This window comes from Oppia nitens, unplaced genomic scaffold (assembly GCF_028296485.1).
Source record: "Oppia nitens isolate AA-2021 unplaced genomic scaffold, nextdenovo-longstitch-racon4-pilon3 scaffold4_pilon_pilon_pilon, whole genome shotgun sequence".
Classification (NCBI taxonomy): Eukaryota; Metazoa; Arthropoda; class Arachnida; order Sarcoptiformes; family Oppiidae; genus Oppia; species Oppia nitens.
Genome location: NW_026533232.1, coordinates 2,676,616 through 2,693,910, shown reverse-complemented (window position 1 = coordinate 2,693,910; position 17,295 = coordinate 2,676,616). Strand labels below are relative to the sequence as shown.

Below are 17,295 nucleotides of genomic sequence, written 5' to 3'. Positions count from 1 at the left end.
AAACTTGTATAACTTTAAAAATAAATAAATAAATGTACTCAAATTTAATTTAATTATTTTTTAATTGTAACAATTTTTATTACAATAATATAAATATATGATAAAAGTAATAATAAAAAATCATTTGACTTAATTTATATGACATTTAATAATAATAAATAAAAGTGCAAAAAACAGATTTTTATTGATAAATAAATAACCCAGGATAAAGTTTATAATTTTGATAAATAAAAAACGTGATAATTAACATGCTAAATTATTAATTTATATAATATTATTGACTATATTGATAGATTAATTTTATTTGTGCAAATTATTAAGTCATATTATATTGTAATAATTATTAAAAATATATTTTAGCTATACTATACACTTTATTTTAAATATCAATATATTTCAATATTATATAATTTAATTAAGTTTTTAATATTTAATATTTATAATATACAGTACAAATTAATAAAAGTTAAAATAGCACAGTACATAAATCTTATAAAACATTTTATAACAATTTAATTTAATAATAAATATAATAATAACATTTATAAATGTTAGTAAACTGATAATTCTAATTAGGAAATAACTTGTTATAATAGTAAAATTTATAAATAATATTATATTTTAGATAAATATAAAGTATTTCAAATAATAAAATAATAAGTGCAAAAATATTGCCAAATAAGCATAACTTAAATATTACTTTCAATTGTTTAAACTGTAAATCATTATATTTTCCACAATCTTTTTGATGTTTATTAATAACAACTTTTGGTACATAATGTGTATTAAGCCAATAGTCAAAAATATTTGATTCACGAATAGATGCTAATCTATGTATTAATAGTTTCGAAAGTATAATATATATAAAAATTTAATTAAAAAAATATTAATAATAATTTTATCATAACTTACATTTGATTTAATTGATTTTTATACCAGCAATTTTTTTGTAGTCCTATCGATAATTGATCTTGGGCAAATGTAATATCCGGATTATCGGGTGGTATATAATATCTATCAATATGTCTATTATAAAGCAAATAAAGTAAGGCCACTCTACCCGATATATATGAGTAAACACGTTGTGTTTGTTGCATATAATGATGACCCGTACCATCAGCTATAGTATCATATTTATAGAGTTGTTTATCATTTTTAACTGATGTTATCTCCTATAATTTAAAAATAATAAAAATATTAATTAAGTAATAATAGTTTGAATAAAGAGATTAAAAATAAAAAATATTATTATTACTAATAATTGTGAGTAATATGTGTTCTCTTCGGCAATCAGTGTAATCCTATTATTCATTTGTGCTTTAATTAGCTCATCGATGGTATTAATGGCAAATTCATTGGGAACTGTTATCATCGAGTATATAGCACTGCCATATATATCACTTATTATGAAACACATTGGTATCCATATAAATAATATTGATTTTAGATTAGTTATTGTTAAAACTAATTTTGACATTTTTTGTCTAAATATAATCATTATTATTGCCCATATTAATGAGATATTGTTATTTTTGTTTTTGAATTTAAAGTTTGATAATTGATTACATAGTACGAATAGTATCATTATAAAACATGTTGATATTATAAAGCTAATCCATGTTAATGTGTCAAATGTTTGCATCAGATTAGTGAAAGATATTTTCTGAGGTACAGGTGCTGTGAATGTGACTGAATCGATGAAATAGGGATATGAAAAATGGACCGCATCTTCACGATCCACTGTTTTGGACAAACTTACGGCCATATCTGCCTCCTATTGCATATTAAATAACATTATTTTTGCTAAAAAATAATTATTAAAGTAAAAGTTATATTTTAATCATAATATTTACTTTGTTATACAATTTTCCAATGATTCCCTGCCAACTGTTATTGATAGGTTTAGATCCCCAAACTTGGTTGCAATACATAAGCTTTATAGTAAAATTCCAGGCCTTGGCTATAGTTTCCAAAATTTTGATATCTATTCCACCGACCAATTCATAGTCATTAGTTATTGTGTTGTGTTTTAAAAATATAAATGGTTCATGCTACAGTATTATTAATAAATAAAATTGATTATTTAATTTTAAACAATAGTAACTCATATAATAATTTATTTATTGTAAAATATAATATATTATTTACATGATTTGTGGCCAAAATTATAGATTCTCCTTTAAAGTCAAGCATTTTTAATTAAATGAATAGTATTTTTTATTTTGCATATTATAAATAATGTAATACAATGTCTCAAAAATAACAATATTTTTTAATTAAACAGATATATAATTATATTTAATAATATAATAAACTATATTTAATATTAACAATATAAAAAATTGAATAAATTAAAAAATATTATTTACATTGAAATATTATTTAGATTTAATTAAAAATTTAATAATAAATAGTATATATAAATTTAACAAAAAAAACAATTTAATATCTAAAATAAAATTTATCTAAATAAATAAATTTATTCTCAATTTAGAACAAATTAAATATTAATAACATTTATCATTAAATAAATATACTGTACTTACATTGTATTCTACAGTATATTGTTGTTTAAAATAATTATTGAATATATGATATGTAAATTAGTACATGTACTGTATGTGCTTTAGTACTTTCAATAGTATCACTTATTAAAAAAATAAATAAAAATATTTTACTTTTTAATTAATTATATTAATTATAAAAAATATTTAATTTTATAATGAGTTTAATAAAATGATATTTTAGTAACACTACTGTCAAATAAATACAAATTTAACTAATAGCTTAATTTTTTATATAGTTTATCATTGAATTTTTGTCAACCTATTTGATGATTATGAATAACAATTTGTAACATCAAATAATTGTTTTATTTTACATTTATAAAAAGATTTAAATGAGATTTTAAATGTTTGATCTATTTATGAATGAATTTTTTTATATATGTCAAATACTCTAATTACAAAAATACAAATATGAGTTATTTATTCAATCAATAACTATAAAAGTGTATATTATTATTATTATTTGCATAATATAGACAATTTCAAATATTTAATTCATATAATTACACTATAATGACTAGTGCATCAAAAAATATTTATTTAAAAATAGAAAATATTCAATAAAATATTTTCTAAGTATAATAATAAATAGACTAAATATTTTATTGAATCTTTTATAAATACATAAGATTTAAGCAAAAACTATGCAATATATAGTATTGTATAATAAGTTTTTACAGTAGTAACTAATAATATTTTATTATATTTACTAAAAACACAAATTATTTAATTAAATATTTTTTAATGTAATTATTGTCAAAATATGTATTATATTTAATTAATTATTTTTTTATTCACTTAATAATGACATAATACAGTATTTTCTACGAAATTATTATAAACTGTTAATTAAAGATATTATCAACAAATATGCAATTTATTGATCTATTAAAGCATTTATATTTAATATATCAATAGATGCTATTTTTATTTGTATTATTATAAGTTTAGTATAAAAAGTATACAGATATATTATATATATATATAGAGTATATAATAATAATAATTTATTTAGAAATAATATTAACTCATATGTTAATCAAATAATTATGTACTTCTAATTATTTTTTACTATAAAGAATAACAATAAACTTAATAATAGCTAATTGTTTTATTATACAATATATTTTTAAAGATATTATTATTAATTTATAAAATGTACATAATTTATATGTTGCTAAAATTACTTAATATACTTAAAAAATAAATATATGGTTAGCATTGATGACATTTTTAACAATAATACATACATATAACAAAAAATAGATATAACTATATTGTATAAACTTGTGTAACTTTTACCATACATAAAAATTATAATTAAATTTTATACAATCAATAGTCACTAAAATAGTAAAATAATATTTTTATTTAACAAAAAAGTTTATTATTATAGTAAGATTTATAAATAAAAATAATATACTTTAGATAAATATATAATATTTCAAATAATAAAATAATAAATGCAAAAATATTGCCAAATAAACACATTTTGAATGTTGAGCTTAATTGCTGATACTTTAAATCAGTATATATTTCACAATCATATTGATATTTATTATTAATAACAACTTTTGGTACATAATGTGTATTAAGCCAATAGTCAAAAATATTTGATTCACGAATAGATGCTAATCTATAAAAACATGTATTAATAGTTTCAAAAATATTAATAAGTAATTTTATCATAACTTACATTTGATTTAATTGATTTTTATACCAGCAATCTTTTTGTACTACAATTGATATTTGATCTTGGGCAAATGTAATATCCGGATTATCAGGTGGTATATAATATCTATTAATATGTCTACTATGGAGTAAATAGAGTAACTCTACTCTACCCGATATATATGAGTAAACACGTTGTGTTTGTTGCATATAGTGATGACCGATATCATCAGTTATGGTGTTATAGTTATAAATTTGTTTACCATTTCTAACTGAATTTATCTCCTATAAAATCATGTATAGATATAGAAATATTTTTATTTAAAATTTTATTTTATTACTATAATTAATTTTTTATAATAAATTTAAACAAATAAAAATTATTATTATTATTACTAATAAATGTGAGTAATATGTTTTAGCTTGGGCAATTAATGTGATCTTGTTATCATTTTGTGCCTCAATTAGTTCATCGATAGTATTAATGGCAAATTCATTGGGAACTGTTAGCATCGAGTATATAGCACTACTATATATATCACTTATTATAAAACAAATGGGTATCCATATAAATAATATAGCTTTTATATTAGTTATTTTTAAAACTATAATAGACAATTTTTGTTTCAATATTATCATTATTACTGCCCATATTAATGAGATATTGATATCATTTTTATGCTTATGTTTAAATTTATTGTTAGATAATAGATTATACAATATAAATATTATCATCATAAGACAAGTTGATACTATAAATGATATCCAAATAAATGTGTCAAATGGTTGCAACAGATTATTAATTGGTATCTTCTGAGGTACCGGTGCTGTGAATGTGACTGAATCGATGAAATATGGATATGAAAAATGAACCGCATCTTCACGTTCAACTGTTTTAGACAAACTTATGGCTATATCTGCCTTCTAATGCATTATAAATATAAATTATTTAATTTTAGTTCTTTTATAAATATAAATAAATTTTACTATATTTAATAAAAATATTTTAAACTTAATATCTACTTTGTAATACAATTTTCCAATGACTCCCTGCCAGCTATTATTGATAGGTTTAGATCCCCAAACTTGGTTGCAATACATAAGCTTTATAGTAAAATTCCAGGCCTTGGCTATAGTTTCTAAAATTTTGATATCAATTCCACCGACCAATTCATAGTCATTAGTTATTGTGTTGTGTTTTAAAAATATAAATGGTTCATGCTATTATTAATAAATAAAGTTAATTAATTTATTTTAAACAATAGTAAGTTATATAATATTTATAATTAATTTAGTGTAAATTATGATTAACGATATGATATTATATTTACATTATTTGCGGCCAAAATTATAGACTTTCCTTTAAAGTCAAGCATTTTTTCAATTAAATAAGAAATATTTTATTATACAATTTATACAATTATTATAAAACAATTTTTCACGATTTACAACAATTTTAAGTTAGTCACACCTATTTATTGAATGTAATATTTTTTTAATTAATAGTACAAAAATAATATTACATTGATTTTTTTGTAATTATTATAATAGTAATACAAACACTATATTACTTATTTTTTTTATAAAAAAATTTTACAAGAAAATATATATTTATTTAAATAAAAAATTACATATACAATTTACAATAAAACAAATTATATATTTATAGTATTTTTATTGTATTACTAGAAAATATTGTATGTTCACATCATTTACAAATAATGAATAAAATTTTATTTATTAATTATATAAATTAAGATTTTTTTTAGTCATATTTATAAAAATGACATATTATTTATGAGATACTTATAAATTAAGTAATACTGCAATCTTATATTTAACAGTATAATTATATTGTGTAAAAATTATTTTGTATATAATAAAAAAAATACTAATAAAATGATAAATATATATAAAGTATATAAAAACTACTTTTTCTTTTGTATTATATAATACATATTTTGATAATATATTATTTAATTTCAAAATATACAAGTATTTATAAGTTTTAATTTTTCAACATAATTATTAGTAAATAATTTTTTAAAAATTTGATAAAAAATAAGTTAATAAAAATCAATAGTATATCTATGATATTATAAAACCAATTACAATGCCACCTAGATACAAATTAAATAATGCTTTTAATTGATTAATATGCAATACATTATACTTTTTCTGGTGATCACTAAATACAATATTTGGTGTAATTTTATTGAGTTTGCATCCAATAGTGCATAATATTTGATTCACGTATAGCGGATAAACAATAAAAATAAATAATTAACAATAAGTTAAATTTATATTATATTTTACAAATATAGTATCATGGTAGATTTTAAACTATATAAGCAACTAATACAGTATTGTTAAAAAATCAATCATTATTTAAAAACTATTGAATCAAAATTATGTGTCAAAATTATTTTTGTATTTTAAATACATAATGATAAAATATAATTTTCCATTTTGCATTAATAAAATTATTAAAAAATATTTATTTTATTTGTCATATAAACTTTAATACTGTAAGTTAATAGATTGACATTAATTAAATTAAAAATATATTATTAATAGAAAAAAATAATTTTTATATTATTTCTGAATGAAATAAATATTTACTTATTATTTGTTTGAAAATATAAAATATTATAAAAAAATAGTCATTAACAAAATGAAACATTGTAAATGTATAATATAAATTATTTATTATAGTATTGATATACCGGTAAATATATAATTGTATATATTTGCATTATAAAATATTAAAAGAATTTTTTTTTAATTATAATAAAATATAATTTATTGATAAATAAATATATAAAAATAATAATATTAATCTCTGTTAAATGCTTGATTATTATTGCCACCTCTATATGACTGTGGTATGTATTCATTTAAGTGTTGATTGTTGTTGTTGTTATTTTCACCATGGTGCTTTTTAGCTTTTTTTGATCTAAATTATAAATTATAAAAAGAAATAATTATAAAGTTAAACTTAAATAAAAATTGAATATTTTTTTCAATTATTTAATTATTACAAACCGACAAAAGAAAAAAGCGGCGACTCCTATAAGCACAGCACTTAGTACGGCCAACACAACAATGCCTGCAATCCAACCTCCCAGTGCCGGCTCAAACTCATTATTGCATTTGTCACCGTTCCAGCCGTTATCGCATAGACACGAAAAACCATTCCTACCCTTGTGTTTACATTTGCCGTGATTTCCGCACTCATTATGTTTGCAAACGTCTATTAAATATGTCAAATCAATTTGTTGTTAATTATGTTAAATAAATATAAACTAATTAAACACAAAACAATTTATGATTATATAAAAATCTTTAATATAAATATACTGTAGTATCATTTAAAACTGTTTAAAAATTAAACATAAAACTGTTTTAGAGTTATTGTATTAAAAATTTTATATCATTTCCGTTTTGTTAATAAAATATTATTTATAAATCATTATTTTTATAGTCTATTTTTTCTATAAATTTAATTAAAAAAATATTAATTACATACCAACACATTGTGTTTGATCATGATTGAACTTATAATTTGTCGAACAATTACACACAATGGGCGCCTCCCAGTGGCCATCCACTTGATTGGGTAGTTTCTGAAAACATTCTCTATGTTCAGTGGGACAACCCTTGTCACATAAATCAGCTCTTACTTTACAAAATAAGACAATCAAACAATTTTTATAAATAAATTATCATATTTAAAAAATAAATATAAAACTGTACCTGAACATTTTTCCTGTACCCCACTCTTAAGATAATTAGGAACTGTATTATGTTCTATGACTTTGCTTTCATTGATGACAAAATATTTGACATTACACTTGCAATTATACAATGAGCTATCGATTTCGTCAATCGGATGACAATCAGAGTAATTATCGCAAAGATTTTTGGTTTCATCATTACATGGCTTATAACAACAAAAAAAACAATATTATTATTATATAAAAGTAATATAAATACTAATAATTGGTTATTATGAGTATTATTTTATTATTATTATTATTATTATTTGCATATACCTTATATTTATTGGCACCGATTTGTTTAAATTGATCTGGATTAAATGCTAGTGAAAACATTTGCTCAGGTTTATGTATATTAGAGGAAACAATTTGCTTATTAATCATGTCTTCAATAATATTAATATAATAGCATTCATTGGTATCAGAGTTGGCGGACGGGTAGCAAAATTTTGAAGCCTTATCTCCAAGTTTGCCGTACATTGAAAGAGGTTTGTCAAGTGTTACAGTTATCTCACACCGGTATTCCTTCTCACCTGTAATTGGTTGACACAATTTAATGCCAACAAAATCATTAAGTTCTCGTTCATTAGTATTTTGAATATAATCGGCATTTAGTAGGATATCCACCACTTGTCTCAATAAATATCGATTAAATTTAAACTTCCAGAGCTTTGTGTATTGAGTATCGTATATCTGATCGTTGAGTTTAACAGCGGATAAAATATCCGCATTCAAGCCTTTGGTATCATAATTATATTTGTCATCAAACTGTCCACTGGTCAGTGTATTCTTGTTAATCTCCAGTTCCTTTTGCACGTCCAACGGCTTAAATGTTAGTTCAAATGTAGCCGTATATACACTGACAACACATCGATCGACATTAGTATTCCATACATATCCCGGATTGCATTCACAATATTGTTTAGTATCAACAACATTGGCATTAACTTTATTTGGATTACATACGGCACCTATAGATTTACATTTGAAATTATAGGTATCCATAGTATTGCTAATAGTTTTATTGCAATTATAGACACATTTTTCCTTATTATTAATCCAATCACTTCCTTCAGGACATTCACATTCATATTCATTATCCTTTCTATAGACACAAACGGCTTCTTTGTTGTCACAATCCTTTCGACCCATTCCTCCAGTTCCGCAAATTGGCTTTAGTCGACATAGTTTTGTGTTTTCATCGATCTCATAGATACCACTGCAATCGCATTCAAATGAATTAGGTTTAACTTTGCCATCCGGGCACAGTAGTTTAAAATGATTCACTATTAAATAATATTTAAAATTAATTGAATTCTTATAATTAAATATTAAGTTTTTTGTATTTATAATATAAATTTATTCATACCATCAGGCACACATTTATCTATATCAAATCTATAACCATCTCTACACTGACAATTTCCGGCATTGTCACAAAAAGCATCGGTAGCTTTTGTACATTTTTCATTACATGTTTTACCATCTTTTAGTTTACATGTAACTCTGTCACTACTGTCCAATTCATATAAGTCATTGTTCACACACTCGCACTTATAGCCTAATGTATCGCTAATTGGCTCATTTAGATCTATGCACCGTTGGCTACATTTGTTTAATGTTGGATACATGCATACAATTGACTTGCACGTTGCCTCCCGTTCCGGAGTACCAGTCACTTTTTCTATATACAATTATAAATTAGAAAATTATCTAGCTAAAATGATTTGAACCTATATCAAGCATACCTTTCTTATAGTTTTGTGGACAGTTACATAAATATTCATCCTTTTTATATCCATAAGCAACACATACGGCATTTTTGTCAGCACAGGGATCTTTTTCATAATTCAATTTCAATCGGTGTTCAGTATTGCATAGATTTATTGGTTCAATCTTATCTTTTCCATCTTTAATTATATTAATATAACCTTCAAGTGGTTTACATTTTGGTCCATCAATTTCATTGTCCACACAAAAGGATTTCTTATAATCGCATAAATCCGATGAACATTTGGGACTATCTCTACAACTAATATATATATAATTAATAATTAATACTAAAATAATTATTTATTTAGAGATTATTATTTGTTTCAAAATTAATTACTCAAAACTATATAAATCCCAAAATGCTTTTTCAGTACAATTGCACATAAATGGTCTTTCATCCGATTTTTTGAGTTTACCCAAATTAATACATGAATTATCTTTGTGACATTTTTTACAATGTTTATTACAATAATCTGTGCCACTCATTTCATCTGTTTGACCAATTATTTTAACCTATTATATATATAAAAAATAAATTATTAAAATTAACAAACATTAACAAATATTGTAGACCAACATATAATGTATACAATATGTACTCTATGTTTACCCCTATATTACAATTATTATCGTATTGGCAGTTATCGCCGTCGTAGTCATTATAGCAATTACATTGTGAATGTGTGGATGATTTTGGCTGACAAATACCTCTTTTATCGCAATTATATCTTATTAATGAATTATTAACACACGAATCACCCAGGTCGATTGATGACAATATAATTTCATTGTTACTATTAATATCAGTATAGTTATCAAATACAAATCCGACTCTAAAATAATTGTCATCGACATCGATGTCTACTGATTGTGGTTCCTATTGTTTTTAAAAATAAATTATTATTGTTTTAAATATTGATTTTTTTTATAAAATTAACATTAAAAAAACTAACAGCATGTGGTTCAATTTTTTTGATATGACCCGCTACCATGTTAGCATTGAATCTATAAATGTCAACTTGGTAGTTTTTATTTTTATCATTTTTTAGATATTTAAATCTCAATTTAATTGTCTGAGCCGTGTCATCGCTGAATCGTTTAATCCAATTGCTTAATAAATAAACTTTTTGATGAGAATCTTGTTTGTTAACTATATATATATTGAAAAAAAATATTTATTATTATTCAATATAATTATATTTAGCAAGTTTTTTAAACAAGTAAATTTACATACTATCAAATTTAAATTGATTGTCACCAGAGATAATAAATTTTTCCGGTATATTCAATGACCAATATTTATTAAAATCTGAAGTATTGTTCCAATGGGACAAATAGTGAATTTTTTCACTTAAACGTTGCGGATCTGGATCTGTCTCTTCGGCTTTCTGTATGACCACTAATCCATTATCGGGTAAATAAGCCTTAAAATTAATGGCAAAATTTTCTGCTAAACTATGGCTTAACTGATTAGCACATATACGTTGACCCAATCCTGTTTGTGGAAACCATTGAGCATTGTTATCAATGACTGTATCAATTAGGTCTAGAGTTTTCATAGATTCGTAAGCTATGCCTAGTTTTGAGTTTTTATTTAACATATATTTAAATCTAAAACATTTATCGTCAGTATCTTTTAATCCGGTAATTTTGAATTTAAGTATATCATTGGTTTTATCAGTAAAATAATATGGATTTTGTTCATCGTATGCGTGATTTAGTTGTGGTAATTCCGGGTGAGATAATCTAATATTTTTATTATCCATTGTTAATACATCACAGTTTTTTGTTTGACATGACTGCCGGTGCGTTTCATAGGCCAGTCGAGAACATCTAGTTTTAGACAAAGTTATAGTTTTTTAAAAACAATTAAATCATTTTTGTTGTTCATGTAATAACATGTGTTTAATTTGGCAACAATTAAATACTGATTAAAAAAACCTTTTATTGGTTGCAAACCATACAAATTCATTGGTCAAACATTCACATTGAAAACCATTGGAATCACTAATTGGTATACATTTAGAATCAGTTCCGAGTTTTGCAGCAAATCGTTTGCAATAATCATAACGTTTTATTCCCTATTTTGTGATCAAACATAAATTAAAACAATAGATTAAATAATGTGATGAATAATAATAATTAATTAATTAATTGACATTGATAACATTACTAGTTCATCTTTGTTACAAGTATCAATTTGACAATCAATGCCACCAAAACCAATGATACATTTACATTGATAACTGCCGGGACCAGTGTTGTCACATATGCCACCGTTGCAATCACGCAAAGTATCAGTATTTTGATTTATACAGCCGTCACCTAAACTAAGTTTCTCGATATTCAATTCAACTTTTAGATCTTCTTCGTTATCTTTATTATTTACAGCTGTAATCAATTTGTAAGTGACTTCAAAGTAAAGTCTAAAACTTTCGTATTGTATGTTATCATTGGGTATATTAATATCAACAATAGTTTGATCTTTAAGTTCAATATTTTTTGTCACATCAATAACTGTTAAATCATTGGTTTGGTAAACATAATGTTGATTAATCTTAAGATCCACTTTGTCTTTATTATGTTTAATTATATTAAGATTGTATGAGTTTTTTGTTTTTGAAAAATCTCCATTTTTAATCCATGGACTCGACAACATAACTGTGCTCCATGTTTTCGTTGCTGTGCCTGGTTAGATTTACATAATTATAATATATACATTTACATATTTCAGTTTAGTTTGATTAATATAGTAGAATAGTTTATTTTTAAAATAGTAACATAATCATTAAAAAAATACCTGTATATTTATAACTTAACGGTTCTTTTTTATCATGTTGTTCAACAAAACTATTGGTAAACCAATTTTGTTGAAACACTGGATTATCATTTGGTGGATTACTCCATAAACTCCAATGTTTTAAAAATGTTAGACTATTATCTATTTTCTTAGTTATCTTAATACTAAAGTTTTTTAAATAAAAATTATCATTCTCAATTTCTCCATCCAACCATGTTGAATTCAATTCAATTTTAAATGTTTTCGTTAATTTTTCCACAAAATTATTTAACTCAATTTTAATTGGATTTTCAGATTTACTGTCACTTTTTATGCCAATCGGTTCATTTTGTAATATATAAACCGGTTTGCCTGTACCATCATGGGAACGGTATGCTATTGTCATTTTCATATCATTTACCGGTAGTTTGTTTATGTAATTTATGGTAAGTTGTATGTCATAATTGTTGATATTTTCGATATCAAAATCAAGTATCAATAGATTATCAGTTTTAGATGTCGGAAACATTTTAGATGTGTTCTCAATATTCCAATTTTTTGAATTATTATTAAATTTATGATCTGTACATTTTCTTTTAATATGTAAAAAATGTTAAATATAATAATATAAAAAAATAATTATAATTATTAAAATGTTTTTATTATTATAATTACTTTTGTTGATTTGATTTAGCGCAGACACACTTGTAATCATTTTTGCCATCAGAAACACAAACTCCGCCACTGTTTTCACACTCATCTTTAACTGTTTGATCTTTTGTGCCCTGAAATAATAAATATATAAAAATTATATATATTTTTATTAACAATATATAGACAATGTATTTCTATTTTAAATTTAAAAAATAAATAAATTTGAATACAATAATTTCATAGCATTTATCAAATGTATCGCATTTATCTCCCATCCAATTTTCTTTACAATAGCACATAGTGTTATCATTTGGCAATAATAATATTTGTTGTTTAATTTTGTCAGTTCCTATATCATTGCATTCTTTAATAGGTTGTCCTAAATGTATGTTTTCAATTGTAAACATAACATCATCCACTTGTGTATCTTCTATAATATATTGTGGTTTATAGTACTCTATATAATACATTAATCTGATAAACAAATTGGATTCATCTGCGGTTCTATTGCGCAATTGATAGGTATATTTTTGTTTTGTTTGCTGACTTGTAGTATCATATTTGACAATAACGTCCTCGCAATGGGACAACCAGTCGCACACTTTGGGTCTGATTGTAAAATAGTTAAATGTTTTCTCATCTGTAACTGTTACCCAATATTCAAGTGGTTTAATATTAAGTTCTTTATGATATTTAAACCAATCACTGCTTAAATAGGCGTTTTGATGTAATTTGTTCATCACTTTACCTGTAGTTAAATTAAATATAAATTACAATTATTTTACAATAAATATTTATATTTTTTCATTATAATACATTTAACAAACAATGTACTTAATATTTTACAATTAATAAATAACTAACTAACCTGTGAATTCATATTTATTGTCAATATAAGTAATATTAAGTAACTCTGATTTATCATGTACAATTTGTTTCCATTCATTAACATTAGTTAAATAATTGATTGATTCAATTACTTTAGGCTCATTATTAGGTTTTACATTAATATTACGTAAAAATATAATCTCATTAACAGACATATGATTGACACTAATTGTAAAGTTAAACATATTTGCCTTAACAGCTATTAAATCACGCAAACAAATACTACTTGAGTGCCAATTGTTATAAATTGGTTTGATCATGGTAAATTCATCTTTATTTTTAACGTCCCATACGTTATAATTTACATATATTTCGACATCAATTTTTTCGGTCAATAGATAACCGAATTCAAGACAATAATCTTTTTCATTTAAATCGTCTTTATTTTGATTGATAACAATTGAGTTATCCGTATTGTATGGCATATAATAATATTTAGATTCACTATCAATCGGTACTTTAGTTATATCAATCCAGAAACTATTTTCACTAATTTTACATTTATTATTATTTATCATACAATCAATTTCTGTTTCCGACACTCCTGTAATGTACTCAATATTGGTTACTGTAAATGTTTTTTAAATAGAAATTACATAATTTTAATCATTAATATAAAGTTTAGTAAAATAAATATATATAACAATTTACATACATTTAATATTCATAATTTGTGCAAAAGACTTGCCGTCTATTAGTGACGGTTTAACCTTAATTTCAAATGATTTTTCATTCAAATCAATTTGGCCATCAATATGTATCCATTGAGATGTTTGAACATTGATTTTATCAGTCCATCCATTTATTTCAATTGATCCCTTTTCCTCAAAGTAATACTGTTAGCGATAGAATTAATTATTAATTATTTAATACATTTATCTTATCATATATAACATACACTCATTGAAATTTTAGCCGTTTTAATTGATTTATCATTCAATAGTCTTACTGTACAGTAATTGTTACATTTGGGTGTGAAATAAATAATATGACCAGGGTCAACACGTGGCTTAATTTTTGCCCAATTATTATAAACTATATCTATTTCATCCTCTAAATTGTTAACATTGTTTTTAGTTATATTGGATTTTGTTGTTGTTATTGTTGTTGTGTTTGTCATTAAATTTCTATTAGTTTTAATATTGTATACAGAAGTTTGTTTTTCTTTTATCTCATATGTAACTATTAATTTAGAATATAAAAAAATAATCATTAATTGTATGATTGAACAATTATAAAACAAAAATTAATAAAATTTTTAATAAATTTTCTATACTTTCAAAATCTTTAAAAGCTATAAAACGTTTCATTTGAACTTTGAAATTGGTTTCTATTTTAAATTTATTAAGATCCTTTTGTGAAACTATATAATACAATGAATGCCATTCCAATTTGTCTAGGTCAGTTTGACAATAGCGATATTTAATTTTATCAAACAACAGTTTTTGATCGGGTCCATAGATTACATCAATTGAATCTATATTACCACTCTCGTACCAACACCAAAACTTTTCAAATAATAAAAAAAATTATATTTATAAAATTTTCATAAATTTACTATAATAAAAATTATTTAAAAAAACATTGATTATATAGTATATATATAAAGTTATATATAAATTATATTAATGTAATATATTTATAAAAATTATAGTAATTTTTCGGTAAATATAATATTGTAGACATTTTGTAACATACTTTAAATGATACTCGAATTAATTGTTCCGGGTCTTTTTGTTTATTATTATCTATGAATGCTTCTGTGATAGTGATATCATATTGATGTTTGGCATTATTGTTATCATAAAAATATTGTCGTTTCAATCCATTAATCTCATCGATATAGTCCTGTTGAGCCCATCCTTTACCGATGACCTGCCAGTCGCCGGGATCTATCTCCAGTTCCCCTATATATCAGATATGATAAGTTATTTCAATTTTATTACAACAAAATTTTTGAAGTCTACTTATTAAGTCAATAATTGTATGACTCATTATAATTCAAATCCATTTAATCTATTGTATAAACTGTATTATATTGTTAGATATAGTTATTTATTTATTATATAAAATCTTTAATTACGATATAATAATTATTTTCGTTTAGATAAGAAAAGTCATAAATTGTTTTCAAATAAAAGTGTTATAAAAGTGTCAACAAATTTATATGATTATTATATTATTATTAATTGCAAGTCATTTATGAAATTAATCCTTTTATGTATAATTGATTGCAATTAGTGTTAAGTCTTAATGTAATATTAATTTAAGATATTAAATATAAAAATAATGAAATTTTTTACTATTTTTATTTTAAAAAAATTTAGTAATAAAACTATGTCTTTAAAAAATTAAATAAAAAATTGTAATATTATGATAAAACTTATTGATATTTAGGATGACAATTAAAAAACACCTAAAAATTTTTTAAAATTTTTTAAAACTTATAAAAATAATAAAAATAACAATATAAGTAATAATATTAACAATATAAATAATAATATAAATAACATATCATAATCATACAGTAATAGAATTAATATAATTTAATTATTAAATAGTTTGTAACATATAAGTTATTCAGCAAATTATATTAAAATTTATAAATAAAATTAATATGTTTTACTAAATTAATAATTTAAATATTAAAAATAATTTATTTTAGTAATATTAATAATATCAATATTTCTTTACCTTTAGCAGAGATCAATATAATTATTGCTGAAAACACTAATAGAAAATAAAACAAATATTTATAAAACATTTTGCATATAAAGTATTTATTTAACATTAGTTGATAACTAAGTCATTTCAGTGTCAAAATTAAATAATAATGATTACAATGACTGTTTGTTACAGTTTCTTAAATATATATATAGAGTAACCTAAATATTTCATCCACAGACTAATGTTTTTAGCAATTGACCATGGTGATTATTGTCATGGATAATAACTAAAACTATAATCTATGGATCACTAAATCACCCGGTAACAAATGTATATTATAAATTTGAGTAAATAGTATAATATGATAAATTAGTGTATACTGTAGACTATATTTATATAAAATATTTTAGATATAATAGATTGTATATTTCTTTAATTTTATTGCTTATAATTACAGTTATTTTGAACAAAACTCGTTATAAATTGTTTAGTAATTTATGTTATACTTAGACTTAAA

The 17,295-nt window shown here is 22.4% G+C and overlaps 1 protein-coding gene across 1 annotated transcript; it reads right to left on the bottom strand.

Annotated features, from left to right (window-relative positions):
• Positions 1 to 7,073: 7,073 nt before the first annotated feature.
• LOC128960173 (uncharacterized) lies at positions 7,074 to 16,953 on the bottom strand. The gene is made up of 22 exons (XM_054306244.1): positions 16,806 to 16,953; positions 15,810 to 16,018; positions 15,388 to 15,619; positions 15,010 to 15,293; positions 14,767 to 14,947; positions 14,092 to 14,679; positions 13,454 to 13,971; positions 13,245 to 13,354; positions 12,591 to 13,162; positions 11,964 to 12,478; positions 11,732 to 11,871; positions 11,025 to 11,623; positions 10,744 to 10,940; positions 10,401 to 10,667; positions 10,128 to 10,303; positions 9,766 to 10,049; positions 9,387 to 9,701; positions 8,294 to 9,303; positions 7,995 to 8,181; positions 7,768 to 7,920; positions 7,284 to 7,491; positions 7,074 to 7,194 (listed from the first exon to the last, which is right to left on the bottom strand). Exons 1-22 carry the CDS (start codon positions 16,900 to 16,902, stop codon positions 7,074 to 7,076), a joined length of 6,963 nt encoding a protein of 2,320 aa, XP_054162219.1. The 5' UTR covers positions 16,903 to 16,953.
• Between the last annotated feature and the right edge of the window lie 342 nt (positions 16,954 to 17,295).

Coding starts and splice junctions, on each gene's coding strand:
- LOC128960173 (XM_054306244.1), bottom strand. CDS start 16,902: ATGTTAAATAAATACTTTATATGCAAAATGTTTTATAAATATTTGTTT. Junction 15,620..15,809: donor TAATTCGAGTATCATTTAAA/GTATGTTACAAA, acceptor TTATTTGAAAAG/TTTTGGTGTTGGTACGAGAG. Junction 14,948..15,009: donor CGGCTAAAATTTCAATGAGT/GTATGTTATATA, acceptor TATCGCTAACAG/TATTACTTTGAGGAAAAGGG.